At 43.2% G+C, this 20,773-nt stretch overlaps 1 protein-coding gene across 1 annotated transcript in view; it reads left to right on the forward strand.

Moving 5' to 3' along the window:
- Positions 1–1,368: 1,368 nt before the first annotated feature.
- The window catches only part of LOC127651293 (zinc finger protein 827-like), a 140,036-nt gene continuing 120,631 nt past the window's right edge, over positions 1,369–20,773 (forward strand). Inside the window, exon 1 of the mRNA XM_052137072.1 lies at positions 1,369–1,582. Coding sequence (XP_051993032.1) covers positions 1,540–1,582 — 43 coding nt within the window. The 5' untranslated portion in view covers positions 1,369–1,539. The remainder of the gene's footprint in view (positions 1,583–20,773) is intronic.

The raw sequence follows: 20,773 nt of genomic DNA on the forward strand, positions 1-20,773 counted from the left end.
ATCGACAACAGTATTTTTAACGGTCAGATCAGGTAGAAATAGCTCCTTAAGGTTACAACTGTAAAATTTTTCAGTTTATTTAAGAAAACATTATATTGGACCCCTATATGTGGATGAGAACCTCTCATCACTTTTACTATGGTGCACACATAACCACTGAGGTCCAAAAGTTTACAGTTGAGCAAAGCCTCTCAGTGGACTTTGAGGGGGGACAATGAGGCAGACATATTCTAATGAGCAAACTACAAAGTGTGTGTCAGTCACCTGAGGCAAAGTGGTGTAATTTGGACCTGTGCTAATTACCACAGTAACGAGCTGCACGTGTGGATGGTTGCGAGGAGGATGGCAGCATGGCATGAGGGAGGATACAGTCCTCCTAACACCATAGAGGTGTGAAAGAACGAACTTGTCCAACAGTAGGCAGCCTGCTGGAGACCAGCCCTGAGTGGGGAACAGCCGGCTGGTTCAGTGCTATGCATAAAACAGAAGATTGTGTGTGTGTCTGTGTGCATGTGTGTTGATGACTGATTTTTAATCAGGTTGCATTGTAGTTGTTACTGTATGATGAAGTGTAATAACACATACACCTCTATGAATCACTATTTTCTGAATACAGTCGTTGAATGACTGATTTTGAATGAAGTTACTTTGTGGTTACTATGTAGTAAAGTATAATAAAATATAATTCTCAATAAATCTTTTTTATTATTATTTGTCTACACTCCCATCTGATTTATGTATGACTTATTTAGTGATATGCATGAAAAGGCTATATCACCATATTAATTGTTCTGATTTGGGGGTTTCTGTATGGGAAGATTTAATGTAATTCAGTAGCTGGCCAGGAAGGTTCACATTTTAAATAAATGTTATATATATATATATATATATATATATATATATATATATATATATATATATATATATATATATATATATATATATTATTATTATTATTTTTTTTTCAATAACACCAAAAATTACAAATTCTTAAAATAATAATATGCTAATTAATTTTGTATTCGATTTTACATTTATCTCATTATATCACATTTGGATATTTGCGATAAGAGCAATTTTTGTAAATGTATATTTTTTTCCACGCGTTTTAAATATGAAAAATCAAAATTTACCATTTTATATTATGCATATAAAATCCTTGGTCAGTCAAGTATACACCCTGGAAGCTTGGGGGCACCTTGTCCCTTTCTCGTAGCTCTGGCGCGCGAGCTCCTCTCTCTATGAGCGAGCGTGTGCGCGCGCGCGTGTGCTCTGCTGTTGCTGCCCTTTGATCCCTGCATTAGTGTTAGTTAGGGGCTCGGAGACACACACTTACAGAGAGCAGCCATAGTCAAGACACGGCAACAACAACAGCACCTCCTCATCTACTCTTCCCTATTCCCATCAATACACTTAACCGAGGACAGCCAGGTGCACGACAAGTCCCTGCCACCAGGCTCCCTCGTGAAATTTCAATGGGAAAAGACATTTTTTCTTCTTATCCCTAAACAAGAAGGAGAATGTGATAAAAGGAGGAAAATGCCAAGGAGGAAACAGGAGCAACCCAAGCGCCTGCCTTCACGTAAGTCGTTTTCTCGCTCGCCGCGATTTTAGCTCTTCTCCGTGTGTTTTGCGCAGTAGTTTAGGGTTAAAGAGGTGAAACAGACAAAGGCACGGCGTAGGTTATTTCTCCTTTTTTAGGTCTGTGCTAGGCAGCCATGTTGGTGATGAGGGGGCTAGCGGAGCGAGTGCACTAACGGTGGCTTTAATAGCAGAGAATCGATAAAGGTCCCGTTCCGCCTAAAGGTTGCGTCCAGTAAATCTCGCGTTCTCGCCGCTTATTTGGCTCTTATGGCAGCGCGTGTTTTCTTATATGTATCCGCACGAGCGAGGCTGAGTCGCGCGGAAGGGAAAGGGGGAGGATCTGGCCGCAATAAAATAAGGGTCAGTCGGATCAGACTGCGAGCCAGACTCAGCCTTCCATCCGTGCCCCTGCCTTTACTTAGCTTGAGGGCTATCTAGCTCCAATCCGCAACTTACGAATTCGCCTGAAAACACATTCGTCCAACTTTCCCCTTCCGCGGTTCTCTGTATGTGTGTTTGTGTGGGTGAAGCTCAGTGCGCGACTTTTCTTTCGTTTGTCGAGCGCTTCGCGGGCGAAACGGGATTTTTTTTTTTAGCTGAGGTATTTTCTTCCACCCCTCCCAGTTCTGTGGGGTTCATGTCTGCAGGCTGCCTGTGTCAAAGCCATGGTCGGTCACCTGAAGTTCAGGGTTTTTTCCTTCCTCATGCAGCCATTCATTACAGACAGTCTGCAATCAATAGCGCGCAGAGGCGAAACGCTCTTTTCTCTCGCTTCGACTCGTTGCGCGACGGATATTACTCTGGTTGCGGTTGGAATTGCGTATTACGATATTTGTTCATTTGACCCTGTGTAGCTGGATGTTAAGATTGTGCTTTTATCAGCTTAGTAATAAGGGGCTGCAGTTACTTGTGCCGGACGCTAGAGGGGACATGATGTGGACTGTGGAAAACATCGATCACAGGAATTGGCTAAATGTGGCATGCTGCACGTTCAGTACTGTATGCACGAGCAGCCGTGCAAAATACATGTTTATGTGGTTTACCGTTTACCAGCGTCCATTGGGACTGTTTTGAAAGTGGTGGATTTTTTTGTTCTTTCTGGAGAGTTTGCCGGTCTCTGAAAATAGAAAAATACTTAAACTTTCTGCATGTATTTTAGCTGCATTAAAGTTAGAAGACTGTTATGTTGGTTTATGTGTTTTAGTGATTGATATGAAATGATAATGTATTAAATGTCTATGGATATGTTGCAATACATTCAATAGTGAAGTTATTTCTTAACTGTAACTCACCATCCTCAGAAACTATTGCTGATTTTCTTGAAATATTAATTACTTTTATGAGATCTCAGTCATTGACGTTTAACTACGTAATAAAGTCCACAAAATCTCTTCCATATGCAAAGCTAAAAATCACTCTCTCAGCAAAAACTCTTCTGAAGTTAGGTGGCTCCCCACACAGCCCTCTCATGGAGCCAGGGAGGAGTGATGTCACATTTCAGTTGTATTTTCTGTTTGCATTCATCATGCTTGAAATGAAATTCCCAAAAATGAAAATCCTCTCATCATTTACTCACCATCATGCCATCCCAGATGTGCGTGAATTACTTTCTTCTACTGTACACAAACAAATATTATATTTTAATATTTTTTAAGAATATCTCAGCTCTGTAGATCCATATAATACAAGTGAATAGTGACCATAACTTTGAAGCTCCAAAAAGCACATCAAAGCAGCATAAAAGAAATCCATACAACTCCAGTGGATACATTTTTTTTTTAGAAGTGATATATTGGATGTGGGTGAGAAATAGACATCAATATTTAAGTCTCTTATTTTTACTATAAATATCCACTTTCACTTCAGCATTCCTGTTCTTTAGTTTTTTTATGGTGATTCACTTTCTTCGTGCATATCGCCACCTACTGGTCGGGGCTGGTCAAATGTGGAGATATATAGTAAAAAAAGGCACTTCAATATTTATCTGTTTCTCACCCACACATATCATATCGCTTCTGAAGACATTGCCATATGTCGTATGGATTACTTTGCCTTTATGTGCTTTTTGGAGCTTCAAAGTTGTGCTGAGATATTCTACAAATCTTCATTTGTGTTCTGCAGAAGAAAGAAAGTCCTACACATCTGGGATGGTATGAGGGTGAGTAAATGATGAAAGACTTTTCAGTTTTTGGTGAAATATTTCTTTAACACCTGTGAGCAGAGAGCCAGATGACAGGTACCATACTTGATATAAATGTATATCATCTGCACTTGATTACTATATACTGCCAAAGTGAAATACAATTCCAAGTGTAGGGCTGTGCAAATGGAACTTACTCTATGTGCTGAAACTATTTGTTTACTTTGCATCTGGTATTCCTTTCATTAAGAGCATTTCTATGTAAAGGCAATGGCATACCTCTGTGCAAGTATATCTTTCACTTCCCTTTCTTAAGAATACCTAGCTGAATTCATGAGTATTACATCATAATGTGGATGGGTCAAGACTCACAAGAGGGTATTAAGGCTTTGATACAGTCAGATGGTCTTCTTGATAGTTAAATATGACCTTTGGCTTTAGTGCTACAATGAAATCCATTGGGATTACAAAACTATGCCCTTTATAACACTGATGCACACTCCTTTTTCCAGAATTCACACATTTTATTCAAACTGCAGGTCATGGTTCACCAAACTTCCTGTACATTAATCCAGACAAGGGAGCCTAGGTTAAAATGTTCCACCCTCGTTAAGCTGTTTTTGTAGGATTTCCACTCAGAGGTGTAGAGGTTGGCTGAGGTTACCTCTTTTTTCCCCCCTTCTCTACTGTTCTTTGTCTTATTCGCGGACCACCATTTTGTTGAAGTACATAGCCCGTATCATTCTTTCATCCTGACCTTTGCCATCAGCTAAAATGTCTCCCAATGGGAGCCAGCCATTTCCATTATATAAACATGATCCTTAAGGTTATCTGCATTTGCAAATGGAGGAATTGGAGCATTGCACGGATTTGAGCTCTCCATTACAGACCCATGGCGGAGTGTGTGTGACTGGGTGGCTCTCCACCTTACCGTAATGGTGGGTCACTGGCTCCTTTCCACTCATCTATGATTATAATGACCTTGGCTGGGCCAGGGCTTGAAAACATTGGATTAAGGGGAAAGGAAAATGAGGGGAGGTTTCCATTTCACTCTTGGCATCCGATTTGTAGGGAAAATCTGCCAAGAATACCCCCCCTCCCTTCTTCTTCGCCTCCTCCTCTTTCTCCCCCCTGCCCAACCAACTTGATCAGGCTCTCTCACCGATGTCTGCCCATTTGAGCTTGAGCGAATAATGATACACAGGCTTTCCTCTCAGAAATGAATTAAAGGGCAGGGGAAGGGTGGTGGATGCTCTTCTGAGCAAGTGCTTACACAGAAAGGGGCCTCAGCCAGGCATACTGAACCAGAACATTTAGATTAATTTGGCTAGCTGGACTCTCTGGCTTATTAACCAAAGGTCTTGAAGACAACATGTCTATCTCTCCTTCAAAGCCCTCAGTTAAAGGTAAAGTGTGTAATTTCTGCATCATAGCATCACAAAATGAAATTGCAGGTATAAACTGTTTAAAACTGTTTAAAAACACTATTATATAACATTATAAATCCTGGTGGTGCAGAAGACATTTCTCTTTAAAGTTGCACTCAGTAATGTTTTTTAATATGTCATTTGGACATAAACTGACATCAAGGGGCATGGATGCAACATCATTAAGGAATAGTTCACTCAAAATTGAAAATTCTCTCATCATTTTACCCTCATGCCATCCCAGACTTTCTATCCTCTGTTTAACACAAATAAGAATTTAAGAGGAATATCTCAGCTCTGTAGGTCCAAAAAATGCAAGTGAATGGTGACCAGAACTTTGAAGCTCCAAAAAGCACATAAAGACTTTAAAATCTTTAGAAGACATGTTATAGGTGTGGGTGAGAAACAGTTCAATCCTTATTTTAGTCCTTGTTTCACTGTAAATATCTTGCATGAAGAATGCGAAACGCCAAATAATAAAAAGAAGAATGTGGAAGTGAAAGTGGAGATTTATATTGAAAAAGTATGACAATTTGTATGACAATTAATCATCATGATCGTGAAAGCACTATAACAGAAAATTAATCCTCATTGTCGTAATTATTTATTTCACAATTAATCGTCAGCCAAAATTAATAATCATGACTTATGTAGAATAAAACATTTGAACACATACCTTAATGTAGAATAAAACATTAGATTTTTTTTAGGTAACTATTTTTAGCTTTTATTAGGTAACTGATGTGACTGGAGTCTTCAACGCATGTTAGTGGTCATAATTTATACATATGTTTCAAAATGACTATTCATTTCAAAATACTGAGTGCACCTTTAAATCAACATACTCACTTGGTAATTTTTTCTTCTGTAAATGTGGGACACACCTTTGTCTGTCTGCTATATGAGGCACTAAATACTTTAAATGAAAAAAGTCCCCCATCCAAGTCTCAATCAAAGCCTGAGTGGAGTAAAAGTGCCTGAGTTGGGTAACGATTTTCCGCATGTTGACAAGTCACAACATGGAGATCTACTGCTCGAAGTGGTGGCCCAGCACTGAGTAATAACATCTCATAGCAGGCTTTCTGTTGGCAATGGTTCACAAGGAACACTGGTTGAGCTGGGGGTGGGGTTTGGGGTCTGCTGGACAGCTCCAGGCAACATTTTGTGTTGTTGTACCACAGAAGTGTAGCCATCCCCTCCAGCAAAGACATTTAACAGGCGGCTAACACTAGGCCACACTGCACGAGGGATCGAATAGACAGGTCTGATGCAGGCCCGAGCTGCAGTGCTATGCCAAACAGTGATGTGATTTATGAGTCATTACTCTGTGTCTGTCTTAAGAGGAGATGAGGCTTACTGGGCAGAATGTAAGATCAGTCTGTTTAGTTGTGAGTGAATGGGAAGAGGCAAGAGGTTATCATTTCTTTAAACTGTTTTTGAATTGTCATATCTTAGATGAGGCATTAAGATGTCCTATTGAAGGCATGAGGGTAGTGAAAACTAAGTCCATCCATAGATGGGTTGTGAGATTCTTTCAAACCAAGCAAAGGCAATAGGCCAGTTTTAAATTAGAATGTAATTCACTGTAATGTTTTCTTTTTCCCAGCTTGAAATGGACTCCAGGCCACCTATATTAAATCCATTGCAATCAGCTGTAATAGATTTTCCCCTACCCGTTTTGTTACCATTAAAGAAATGTTCAGAGGTTCAATACAAGTTAAGCTCAATCGACAGCATTTGTGGCATAATGTTGATAACCACAAAAATGAATTTTGACAAGTTCCTCCTTTTCTATAAAAAAAGCAAAAATCGAGGTTACAGTAAGGTACTTACAATGAAAGTGAATGTGGACAATTTTTGGAGAAATGTTATTTGAGCTGTAAAGCTTTTTAAATTACAATTTTTACAGTTGTTTAAGAGCTTTAGGGGTTGTTGACATTACATCGTCATGGTAACGAAGTTGTAAAATTGGCTATAACTTCACACAGAAAAGGTTAGTAAGTGATTTATCACACTAAAATCATGTTTATATCCATCCTTATTGTCTTGTGGCTATACTATTGAAAAAGAGAGTATATTAACATTAAAAAATTTGCCTCCATTCACTTCCATTGAAAGTACTTTAATGTAACCTCGATGTTTTCTTTTTATAAAAAAAAAGGAGGAATGAGTCAAAATAAATGTTTGTGGTACAACAACAAATCAGCATTATGCAACAAATGCTTTCGATTGAGCTTTACTTGTATTGAACCCGAAACATCCTACTTGATGTTTTTTGCGATTGAAAAGGATGATTTCACACCAACAAAGTAGCATTGAAACAAACTGTTTCAATCAGTTTGAAATTTTGAACTGGACAATTTTCACTCACTGAGTTGCTCTTAATTATCAGATGATCATAATCATAGTAATTATACAACAGCAGTAATGATGGTAAGAACTATCATTGTCATCATACACCAAGAGATATTGGAATGACAATGTAGTTTCAAAATTAACTGGTTATATTTATGTTATATGATTGCCAGGATTTTGTTGAGCGTTTAATGCTTAGGTTCAATGTAATAAGTGCTCATAATGCTTAAATTAATATAGCCTATAAAATCTAAATGTAGTCAAATGCTATTTTCCCCTGTTCCCAAGAAAGTGTGCTTGATTAAGCCCAAAGTATACTTCAGCTTTAACGAGAACGCTTAGCATCTGCATACTGTCGAACGCTAGCATTTCAAAGTATACCTCATTTGACTGAGTGCATACACAGGCAGTTGGCACAAACGTGCTATGTACTGGACTATTTCTCTTCAGGAGTTTAGAGCCCTAAAGATATCTTTCTTTATATTCCTTCAGACTTGAGTTATACAAAGTCTGGGATCTCCTGACCACCTCACACACGTGCCCTTAACTTGCTTATCCACTGTTGTTGTTTCCTCCTTCGTCTCCTGTTGATTACATTCTCCTTCTAGCTCTTCTTCAACAAGGTAACAGCAAAGACTCAACTGTGTTGCCACCTTGTGGATGTTCAGTGCTCAAGCACTCTACTGATGACGAAAATTGCGTCACGAGTCCTGTAAGCGGATGCTCAGCATTTGAGTCTAACCAAAGGATACTTTGGGCTTTACAGTCATCAGTTCCTAAATTTAATGAATTCACATATGATATGCGTACTTGGAAAGATTTTGTTTTCACTTTTTAACCTATAAAACAGGAATGACAAATTAAATGATAGGGGTTGTCAATAAATAATTGCAAATTATGTCTTAATTGTTTTGTAGTTTGTAGTTTAAAATTTTTAGAGGAATATGTGCATTGAACCCAATATAAAGAGATCAGACAGAAGTTAATTTCTGCAACTCTTTACTTTAACCTTTTTCACAGACTGTGATGACTCAAAATGTATAAAGTGATTTATTGTGTTATATTACCCATTAATTGTTAAAAAAATAATAAAAAAAATTAAAAATAGTCACCACTGCTGCGATTGGGTTTCGTTGCTGCAATTGGGTTTCAAATACAGCTGCTAAGGGAGTGACAGTAACGTCAGTAACATTTTACATATTAGGAAAAAGATTGAGCCATATGAAGAAGAAGCTGTCTGTTGCATTATTTAATCAATCAGATCAGAGTAAACTGGTCAACAAAAAACTCATTTGATTGGTTACAAGCAGATAGACCCCCCTTTCCCCTCGTGCTTGCAAAACTCTTTTGAGTAAGAAAGTTGTGTCAAAGGTGTGAGCAGAACAAAAGGGAAGACAAAAAAATTATAATATTTGATTATTTCTGGAAAATATTTTCACCACAAACACAAGTCATTTACAAATATAGTTTTTCAACCGATTATGGGTTTTGCTGATACCGATAACTAAGGTGGGAAAACAGGCCGATAGAAGATTAATCTGCTGATATTTTTTCCAATTTAGAGTATGAATGAAAACTTACTTTATGTAAAATAGTACTGAACTTTAGTAAGTATTACTTTCCATGGTGATACTTTAATACATTTCTCTCACATTGGTACCTTCTTCAAAAATGTAGTAACATAAAGCAGCCTTACTAAGCCAAATAGAGACCGTATGCTTTATCACTACAGACAATATTTCTTATTTTATTTTCATATTAAGTCTATGAATGAAGTACAAGAAAGGGAGAGATAAAAAGGCATAGAAATAAAATCAACTCAATTCTTTTCTTTTTAAAGGTAATTTTAGAATGGCACTGACCATATTATATATCCATGTGCCCTCACGTGAATATCAAATGTATTTTTCTGATGTATAAATTGTACCATGCTCTTACTTTTTTTTTTTTTTTTTTTTTATACATAACTACATCATTAAATTTACAATTTTGGACAGAAGTTAATTTTGTCAGAATGGAGAAAAGTCTGGAAATCTTTATAGTAAAAACAAACAGAAAACTATAAAACTGTTCCTGTGCACGTGCATTCACTCAATGTAACTTCCTAGCGCTTGGTCTTCTGAAGCAATAGAATGGCTGAGCAAAAGCAAAAAGTCATGCAGCATAAGGTTGGCATATCTGATTTACTGCTGCTGATAACAGTGTATTAAGAGAAAAGGTAAGCAGTTTCCAAACAGCCAATGTTAGTGTCCTCTCCACCTTGTCGGCAAATGCTATTCTCCAGTGCAGTGATTAGTTATAAACAAATTCATTATCAAACCATCTTTGGTTGTTTTAAATGACTGATTTATTGTACCATGACAATAAAAATAACGTGTATTGTATACATAATCCATACCTTGGCTTTTCTCTGTCAATGTTTTTAATCCCATCCCGCTTTTGAAGTGACTGTCTCTATAAATAGGATAGTGATGTTGCACAACAAACTCCATGTGGAGTAAGTGATTGTTTGTATTTAACCTGTAGAGGGCACAGTTATGCTCTTGAACCAAGCAGTTCAGTCTGTAGGACCCTCCAGAGCCAGCCACAGAGAAATTAAACCAAAAATGGGCAATCACGAAGGGACAGGCAAGGTTCAGGTAGGCAGGCAGTAATCAATCGTAGTCAGCGGGAACAGCAAGGTCGGTAAGCAGATAATCAGACAGGAATGGTAGTTAGAATGCTCAGTAGTGTAGCCGGAACAAACAAGACTTCGCAGTGAGTGTGTCACTGCGTGAAGCTTAAATAGAGTGAGCTGGGATAGGAATCAGCTGTGAATTTAATCAAGCCCGGTATGTGGGTGCATGGGTGATTAGTACTCAGGTGAATCAGATCTCCGGTGGCCGATCGCAGAGGCGCTCTCGAAAGCGTTCGTGACAGAGCCCCCCTCCTGTGAGCGGCTCCTGAAGCGAGGACCTGGTCGACGCCGGGGTCGACCTCGAGGGCGGAGGGCCGGTCTCTCTGGATGGAGTCTGTGGAATTCGGTGATGAGGTTGGGGTGACTCCAGACGTAAACGTCTGGAGTCCAGCAGTGTTCGTGCCAGGAAAGCTTCCTCGCCGCTCACGATGATGGGGGGGGGTTCGTCTCCTCCTCCGATCTCGGGCCACTGGCGGGTTTGAGTAGGGAGACATGGAAGGTGGGAGAGATGCGGTAGTTAGCGGGCAGTTGCAGACGGAATGATACAGCATTGATTCATTTGAGGATTTTGAAGGGACCCACATACCTGGGACTGAGCTTTCTGCAGGGGAGGCGAAGACGTAGATCTCTGGTGGAGAGCCAAACCCACTGACCCGGGAAGTAGACGGGACCGGGCCGGCGGCGCCGATCTGCCTGCTCCTTGGTTCGGTTCACGGCCCATTGGAGGTGGACGTGAGCTTGGTCCCACACTGCTTCGCTGCGCTGGAGCCAGTCGTTGACCGCCGGAACCTCTGATGGCTCGCCGGACCAGGGGAACAGAGGAGGTTGGTACCCCAGGATGCACTGGAACGGGGTGGGAATTCCGGGCGTACTCGGCCCACGGGAGGAAGCGGCTCCAATCGGCCTGGTTGTGATGGCAATAGGTGCGGAGAAACCTGATGATTTCTTGGTTCAGGCGCTCCGTCTGACCATTGGACTGGGGGTGGTACCCTGAGGTGAGGCTGACGTTGATGTTCAGCAGTCGGAAGAAGGCTCGCCATACCCTGGAGGTAAACTGGGGTCCACGGTCCGAAACAATGTCCTCGGGTAGGCTGTAATAGCGGAACACCCAGTGGAGGAGGAGTTCTGCGGTTTCTAGCGCTGTGGGGAGCTTGGGGACTGGGATTAAGCGGCATGCTTTGGAGAAGCGGTCAATGACTGTCAATATCGTGGTGTGACCTCGGGAGACCGGCAGGTCGGTGATGAAATCCACGGCGATGTGGGACCAGGGACGGTGAGGTATGGGGAGTGGTTGGAGAAGCCCTGCGGGTGGTTGCTTCGGAGTCTTAGACGCGTTGCAGGCGGGACACCCGCGCATGAAGTCGGTGGCATCTTCTTGTAGGGTTCCCCACCAGAAACGGTATTGCAGCAGGCATATAGTGGTCGCGATCCCAGGGTGCCCGGAGTTCGTGGAGTCATGAACCCAGCGAATAACTCTCTCGGAGGCTGTGTGGCACGAATGTCCGGTTGGGCGGGCAGTCGGGCGGAGGCGGATCGGTCGCTTGGGCCTGGACGATATCTGCCATGATGTCCCATTGGACTGGGGCCAGAATCAAGGTGGACGGAAGGATGGGCTCAACGCTGGAGCTCGGGGGCATGGCATCGTGCTGCCGGGAAAGTGAGTTGGCCTTGACGTTCTTTGAGCCTGGTAGGTAGGAGATGGAGAAGCGGAAGCGGGTGAAGAACAGCGCCCAACGAGCCTGCCGGGGGTTGAGCCTCTTGGCAGAGCGCAAATATTCCAGGTTGCGGTGGTCTGTTAGGACTTGGAAGGGATGTCGAGCTCCCTCCAACCAATGTCGCCATTCCTCCAAGGCGGCCTTCATTGCCAGGAGTTCGCGGTTGCCGACATCGTAATTCTGCTCCGCGGGCGAGAGCTTGCGGGAGTAAAACGCGCAGGGGAACAGCTTGAGGGGGTTGCCCTGGCATTGCGAGAGGATGGCACCAATGCCTGAGCTGGATGCGTCTACTTCTACTACGAAGGGGAGGTCTGGGTTGGGGTGGTGCAGAATGGGAGCCGAGGTAAACCATTCCTTGAGCTGGTTGAATGCCCGGAGTGCGTCGCTGGACCAGTGAAGCTTGGTAAGTCCCGCCTTTACCATGGCGGTGAGCGGCGCGGCGACCGTACTGAAGTTCCTAATAAAGCGGCGGTAGAAGTTGGAGAAACCTAGGAACCTCTGCAGTTCCTTTACAGTGTTGGGTTGTGGCCAGTTGAGGACCGCCTGTACCTTGCTCTCGTCCATGGCCACTCCCTCTGGGCTGATGATGTACCCGAGAAATGTCACAGTGGTTAAATGGAACTCGCACTTCTCGGCCTTGGCGTAAAGTTGATGCTCTGCCAGACATTTCAGCACGGTCCTGACCTGCGTGATGTGTTCCTCCAGGGAGTTGGAGTAGATGAGTATGTCGTCGATGTAGACAATTACACACCGGTTGAGCATGTCTCGGAAGATGTCGTTGATGTATGACTGAAACACGGAGGGGCTACTGGACAGGCCGAAAGGCATCACCAAATATTCATAGTAGTGGAGAAAGCAGTCTTCCACTCATTCCCCTCGCGAATGTGGATGAGGTTGTAAGCACAGCGCAGGTCCAGCTTGGTATAAATCTTGGCAGACCGGAGTTGTTCGAGGGCCACTGGAATCAAAGGGAGCGGGTAGCGGAATTTTACGGTGACGTCGTTGAGCCCGCGGTAGTCGATGCAGGGGCGCAATGACCCGTCTTTCTTACCCACGAAGAAGAAGCCGGCTGCGGCTGGAGAAGTGGATGGCCGAATGAACCCCTTGGCGAGTTCTTCCTCGATGTAGGTTCTCATCGCTTGGGATTCGGGTCCTGAGAGGGGAAAGATGCGTCCCTTGGGTGGTGACAAGCCAGGAATGAGCTCAATGGCGCAGTCCTGAGTGCGATGAGGCGGGAGCTGTGCTGCCTTGACCTTGCTGAAGGCTACGCTTAAATCAGCGTATTCAGTGGGTACCAGGGAGGAGGCGTGAGGCACTGCTGAGATTTTAGCAGAGCCAGCCATGATGGGTGTGGAGGATTTTAGACATTTCATGAAGCAGTCGTCGCCCCATTGAGTGATTTGCTGCTCCCGCCAGGAGATTTGTGGGTTGTGTTGGCGTAACCAGGGGTGGCCGAGAATAACTGGATTGTGGGGTGATTGGATGATGAAGAAGCGTGTAGTTTCGGTGTGCAGTGCCCCCACCTGCAGGGTCACGTCGGTGGTGGTGTAGCACACGCGACCGGTCCCCAGGGGGCACCCGTCTAACTCCGCCACTGCCAAAGGAGGAGTACAAGATATCAAGGGAATGTTAGCACGTTTGCACAGTGACTCATCAATAAAGTTCCCCGCCGCTCCCGAATCAATCATAGCATGGGTAGTGAGGTTAGTAGTGAAGTGAGTGAGTTTAATGGGGACTATAAGACAGGAAGCGGTGAGAGGGGAGGTGGTGAGTTGACTCACCTCGGCCTGTGGAGGGCGTCGCGGGAAGTTAGCGCGTAGATGCCCCGCTTGACCGCAGTAGAGGCAGAGGTTGTGCGAGAGGCGGCGTTCCTCTTCGTGAGAGAGATGGGTCCGACCGACCTGCATAGGTTCGGGTTCCTCGTGGAATGAGCGAGTCGGAGCTGCCGGCGCGGACCACCGGGTTGTCGCCTGGAGCGGATGAGGTTGTCGATACGTATGGCGAGGGTGATGAATTGGTCAAGGGACATACCTTCGTCACGGCAGGCCAGTTCAGACTGAAGCTCGGCACTCAGACCCCGTCGAAAGTGGAGCTTGAGGGGGCTTTCCGGCCAGCCGGTCTGCGTAGCGAGAGCGCGGAAGGAAAGCGCGTAGTCCGCTGCCGTGCGATTACCCTGACGCAGGGCTATCAGCTGTTCGCCCGGGCTCTTGCCACTCTCGGGGTGATCAAAGACTGTGGTCAGGCTGCCCATGAAGGATTCGTAGGTTGACTGGGTGAAACCCTGGTTGGTCCAGATCGCGTTGGCCCAATCAAGAGCTCAGCCCGTGAGCACGGAACATACGAAGATGATCTTACTCTCATTGGTGGGGTAAAGTGCCGGTTGTTGGGAGAGGAAGACCGAGCACTGCATGAGGAATCCCTTGCACTTCGAGGGCGTATCGTCAAACTTCTCGGGGTGTGCGAGGCGAGGGCCGGTGATCGGTGGGTAGTGAAGAACGGCGTCGGCCACTGGGCTGGCTGGAGGCACGGTGGGCACCGGTGCTGGCTGGCTGAGAGCTTGTACAGCCCGCATAATTTCATCCACGGCGGTCGTCAGACGGCCGAGTTGATGGTGTTGCGCAGATAGCTGATTCGCTTGGGTGGTGAGCTCTTCAGCCATACGTGATATCACCGCTGGATCGATGTTTGGCGAAGTCTTCTGTAACAGACTCAGGTAGGTTGGGATCCATAAGCAGTGTTTATTTATTGAACTCACAGATCAATGCAGGCAATGGTCAGGCAATGGGGAATCAGGGCTATCGTAGGCAGTGCCAGGGCATAGTGAGGAAGGCAGGATGTCAGGGCAGGAAGCAATGGGCAATCACGAAGGGACAGGCAAGGTTCAGGTAGGCAGGCAGTAATCAATCGTAGTCAGTGGGAACAGCAAGGTCGGTAAGCAGATAATCAGACAGGAATGGTAGTTAGAACGCTCAGTAGTGTAGCCGGAACAAACAAGACTTCGCAGTGAGTGTGTCACTGCGTGAAGCTTAAATAGAGGGAGCTGGGATAGGAATCAGCTGTGAATTTAATCAAGCCCGGTATGTGGGTGCATGGGTGATTAGTACTCAGGTGAATCAGATCTCTGGTGGCCGATCGCGGAGGCGCTCTCAAAAGCGTTTGTGACACAAATCTTTTAGGCACTATTTAAGTTAAGTTAATTTAAAACTATTAAAACTATAAAAACCATGGTACATTTTCATTACGGCAAATGCAAAATTTAATCAAGGGCATTAAAGCCTGGACCTTTGTGAATTATTGACAATGCTGGTTTTCCTTCTGTTTGCCTTAAAATTTCCAAGAGATGACTAAACTTAAATCAACAAGAGCCTGATGAAAGGAGTCCCAATTCAGTTGTACTGTCAGAATAATTTAGCCCTATACAATATAAATTAGGTGTTAACTTGTTTCTTTTTGTAGATGTTATAGATAACCTTCGTATTGTTGATACCAGAGAATTTACATCTGCATACAAAGCCAAATTAATGCCTTAATTTTGAATAAGAACTTGGAAAAATATGCAACTTTGCCAGTAATTGCACTTATCTTTGTAACATAAAAACATTTTTTTTAATAAGTGTCTGTCTTTAAATTTAATTCATTTTATAAGCCCCAGACCCCCACCGATGCTACTAAATGAGGTGCTGGTGCCAACAATCTCAAATTTCAGTCTGGAGCCCTTATATGAGTTATAATAAACCAATTTCAGGTTGTGGATACTTGAGCCTTAATGATGTGACTGTGGACATAAAACTAAAAAGTTTGGGCACACTGTCCACAAAGCAGACTTCACCTCCATGTCTCTAAGATAGACTGCACTGTCCAGCGCATAGAGCATAAGCATAAGTTTAACTGGCAGACTATCAGCTGTACTCCTAGGGTTTTTCTGGAGAAGGGACTGTTTTATAGCTGAGAAGATTAAAAGTGCCAGGAAGGAAACAGACACAAAGTAGTGGCACCCTGAGGTATCGACAGCCTCCAAGAGAAACGCTATATCATCGGCAAGAGTAGAGGTATTTGGCCGCTTTACAAAGGCGAGAAATTATATTCATGATGTGAAGTCATCTCTGTGAAAGCTATTGTCACTATGTCTGAGGCTGATTTACGAGGCTTAAAACGTAGGTGAGTGCCTAAGACCTACTCAGCCTCTTGTGTAAAAAATGTCCTTCGCATTTGCAGATGATTTTACAGGATGTTTGATTACTCCCGACCTTGATGCAGAGCTCCAGTATTCATGTCTAGTTGTAATGACAAGGACAGTAGCTGTTTTAGGATGTGTCTGGGGACCCTACCCTATTTGAGTGAATAGTTCTAAAACCCCGGAAAATACTCTATACAAGTATTTGAACACAGACGCTGCTAGCTACACAGGCTCCATTTGTGGGCTGCACAGTTAATCGTATATCACAATAAAATCACAGAATGAGCATGTGTGATTTGTAAACCACAGTAAGCTATTTTATTTATTTTGCATGAATATATTAATTATCTATTCTGATTGGTGCACATCTTTTGCACACTAACAAGATCTTGGTAATTAGAATGCAGTGCACAAAAAAGGTACCAGTGATGGAACAGAACAGAAATCGAGAAGGTGAACAAATAAAAACAAAAAGGAATAAAGAAAGAATTGACGCTACCATCTTTTACATCTATATACCTACAGGTGTTATGTACTTATGCAAAGGCATTTTTTCCCCTACTGAAATGTTTTTGAACACAATTTTAGTTAAATATGAAGTCTATGAATAAGGAAAAACATTTGCCAAAATCACAATTAAAGTCGCAATATCTATCAAAAAATTTTATATAATTTTTTGTCTATATTTCACAGCCGTACTCCGTTTTGTGCATTATGTTCCAAAATGTGTTAGACCATGCAATTCATAACATATGTGTTGCATTCTCAATGGTACAGCAAGGGTGCACTAATGCTGTGCCTAGTTTAAAATCTCTGCTTCTACTTTTCTCTTTCAAGTCAACTACTGTAATTGTGGAGCAAGTAAGATAGAGGTAGTGTTTAAGGGTGCATGTAGTCATTTTTTTAAGTATGTCAAAGTAGCTTTACTTGACTTACACTAACATTTAGTGGCCTGAATGCTGCATCATTCAAACACAGTAGTTTTCAGTTACCTATGCCTGTGATGAGGTGGAGGGCGTGGCCGAGCTGTGATGGAGCACGGGAGGGGCCTTATCTTGCTCTCCCGCTGATCAGATGATTCAGCACCAGCCGTGCTCAATCGCAGCCCGACCACACCCTCCTCCTCGTCACACTCTTCCCACACCCGATTCAGGCCTGGGTGCCACTGGTCTGACTAACTCCCTCCCATCTCTGGAGACGCTGCCCTAACTGCCATTCTGTCAGTCGGTGGACCACCCCACCTGGGTGGCAAGAGGGAAAGGGCGAGCAGAGACACAGAGAGAGAGGAGAGAGAGAAGAACTTGCTCGCCAGCTCCCGAACATGCTGTCGCCCGGTTCTCTCTCTTGGCGGATGGCAGCGAGTCCTCCGGACCCTGGCAGACAGAACTGCTCCTCCCCTTCTCAGCAGACGTCTGCATTTCCTCTGGCTCTCGTTGGCCGACAGCGACCCCTCTGTCCCCAGGCAGATGGTAGTGGCTGCTTCCCTGGCGGATGGCAGCGGCAAGGACTCTGCAACAGCGCATCCCTCCTCCTTCTCAGGTTTTGGCACCATTTTAACAGTATAAGGAGGGGCAACAAGGAGGCAGGAACTGGCTGAAGAGCCAACATAAAATTTTTATATCAAACTCAACTTAAAGCGAGCATAAACAAATGTGCGTTTTTCTCTGTCTCAAACCAGCGACTCTGGCTGCCCCTTATCTCGCTCTCCCACTGATCAGCTGATTCAGAGCCGGCCATGCTCCATCACGGCCCGGCCACACCCTCCTCCGCATCCCAATACCATTGTAGAAATTCACTATATGCACAGTATGCCGGGATTAATTTAATCCATGAATGAAAGTGTCCAATAACAGGGCAGTTACTGAGATTATGTGAGCAGTATTCAGCTGTTCATGTGATGCTAACATGGCTGCCCCTATGAGGGTGCCCCTGCCCCATGTAGAATAAAAGAGCTTTTATAAGGTTACTAAAATGAGTCCTCATCTCATGTGAGTGGTCATGATTTTATATACTTTTCAAAATTAATATGAATTTCTTTAGAAGTAAAACTTTTTAAATTAGGAAAAAAAAAAGTGTACCTTTAATAACTTAACTGATTTTTTTTTTTTATGTTTAAAGTGCATTTATAAGTGCAAATGAATAAACAGTGAAGTAAGTCACATTAACAAATTGAAATGACTAAACAAAACAAAAATCAAACTAAAAAAATAAATAAAAAAAAACAACGTCCTGTATAATCCTGGGAAATTAGCTGGCTTCTTTATTTTTCATACATCTTAAGGATGGGAAATAATATCTCTTTTAAAGACTGAACAACATTTTTTTTTTATTCATATATTCATAAAATTTCAGAATAACAAATTTACTGAGAACCAACACTTACCTGAATATTAATAACACATGCTGCGTCTGACTATCCATGCTTCCCTACTTAATTGCATGCCCAAAACAGTATGCCAATGGAGGAGTATGTATGAATCCTCAGTATTCATTAAACAGTAAGCGAGAAATACACGGATGACCTACTATTTCTGGCATAATTTTGAAGTATGGATTGACTGGACACTTGCCGATCCCATAATCCCTCGAGAGCTGAGTTGACGTCAATTTTTAAACACTGGATTTAAAGGGACTGCGCTGAACGCAAGTCTGGCGGCTCTTATCAACTGCAAGTGCTATGTATACCAAGATGATTGTTCCTTGTGCTCAAATTATGCTTGTTTAACAAAACCAGAGTAGATTATTTTCTCAGTTGTTGTTCTTACATCATATATTTGTGTCATGGGTCAACACCAATGTCCCAGGATGAAGTATGTCAGAAATATATTAATTCTACTCACATGCAAACCTTAAAAAAACTCACTGTTTTGCTGGTAGAGAAATGCTTCCTCTGTCAAATACAGAATGTTACACGTTTGTATTCTGGATAATGGAGGAGTCAGAAGGCAGTGAACTGTCAACATGAGTATTTTATTACTTTTCAGTGTCGATCACCAAAACCTAAACAAAAGGGCACTCAGTGGCCAAGTGATCACACAAACGAGTCAAAAATTCTTGTAGCACACACAGGAACAGTCTCTTTCTCTGTGGTCTTTCTCTGTCACTCTGATGCCTCGTGCGCCTTTTTAGGTCTCCCTTCACCATCCCTACAACAAGAAACAGTTGTTAGAAATAATGATAACCCAGGTGACGAGCCTTACCGCTCTCTCTCTCTCTCTCCTGCAGACAGATACACGACCACACCCCCATCACCACATACCCCCACTGCCCAACTCATGCCAGGGCAACATCAGGCTTATATATAAATAAAGGCAAAATAAAGGGGAGAGAGAAATTAGGAGCATGTAAATCGACCGGGGAGAGGCGAGAACATGTCTGTGAATTCCGCTTGCAACTTGGCCACATCTGTGAGCTGCGACACAGGACTGGGGTGAATAAATAGGTTTGAGAGTCACCTCTGGCCATATTATTATTTCAGCTACTTGGTCAACTGTAGAACGTTGGGCATTCCTTCATGAATCAATACACCCTTCTAAAATTACCTGCTGATAACAGGAACCAATCAGCTGTAAGCTCAAGTAGACTTCAGCACTTGTTAAATGGATGAATAACCTGTATTGGATGAAAAATATAATTATTGTAATAATGTTATTGTTGCTAATACTGAGTATACGTGAGCCTCTTAAATTAAGCACTAAGGTTAACAATAAAAATGTTGGCTCTCCCTGCTCTTCAAAGGTACAGTTATGGTTGTCATAGTGATCATATTTTTTGCAATCATTTGTCATACTCAAGGTTTGAATTAGATGCACCTGGTTACACTGCCTTGATACAGAAGCAAAGAGGAGGTGACCAGCTATTCTCGTTTACTCAATTGACATGGCATATCTTCAGACATATGGGTGCTGTTTCTGTTATCTCGCTTGTATTTCTTTATCTTTAGAAAAGTGAGATGGGAATCGGCTTGACATAGAGCACTAGCGCTGAACAATGCAACGTTAACCATTGGCTGCCCTGGCCACCGTTTAACATGAAGATTGGAAAAGAAATCAGCTCCTCTCCTCCAGGACCTGCATGCAAATGAGTTTAGCCTCTCCCGCTGTGCCATAGATTAATTCCCCCACTCTCCTCTCCTCTCCATCTCTAATGGCTGAAAAACTGCCTCCCCCATTCTTCAGGAAGAAACCGGGACCAATCCTGATTAGTGCACTTGTCTTAAGTGACAGGCTTGGATCCAAGCAGGCACTGCCGTGAGCGTTACTGCCAAGCTGCTGTCAACCCAGTATCACTGTAAAAAAAACATCCCTTTACTTCAACCCCCCTGTAACCACACACATACCTCCTTCACTCTCCCTCACACCCCCTCATATTCTCTCTGTCTTTCTGGGTGGCTGGTTAGTCAAACTTGGCTGCATCCCTTGCCTGTGCTGCTGGGACAAAGTGTGATTTACAGTAGTTGGAGAGTTTCCCTGTCAGCTCTAACCTGGGTTCATGCTATCTAACTGAGTAGGCGGCAGTAAAGCTTTAGCAACAGCATATTGTGGTGTTAGCGTCTATAGCAATAGCACCTAGCTGAATCCACCCCTGCTTCTTGTCCCTATGGTACGTACACAGAGCATTACTTATTATCTATCGTTTTTGTGAGTTGCGGGCACAGCGAGCCACCTATTTTGTTGTTTTCTATGATTTGGTTTTCTT

Source organism: Xyrauchen texanus, chromosome 11, assembly GCF_025860055.1.
Source record: "Xyrauchen texanus isolate HMW12.3.18 chromosome 11, RBS_HiC_50CHRs, whole genome shotgun sequence".
Classification (NCBI taxonomy): domain Eukaryota; kingdom Metazoa; phylum Chordata; class Actinopteri; order Cypriniformes; family Catostomidae; genus Xyrauchen; species Xyrauchen texanus.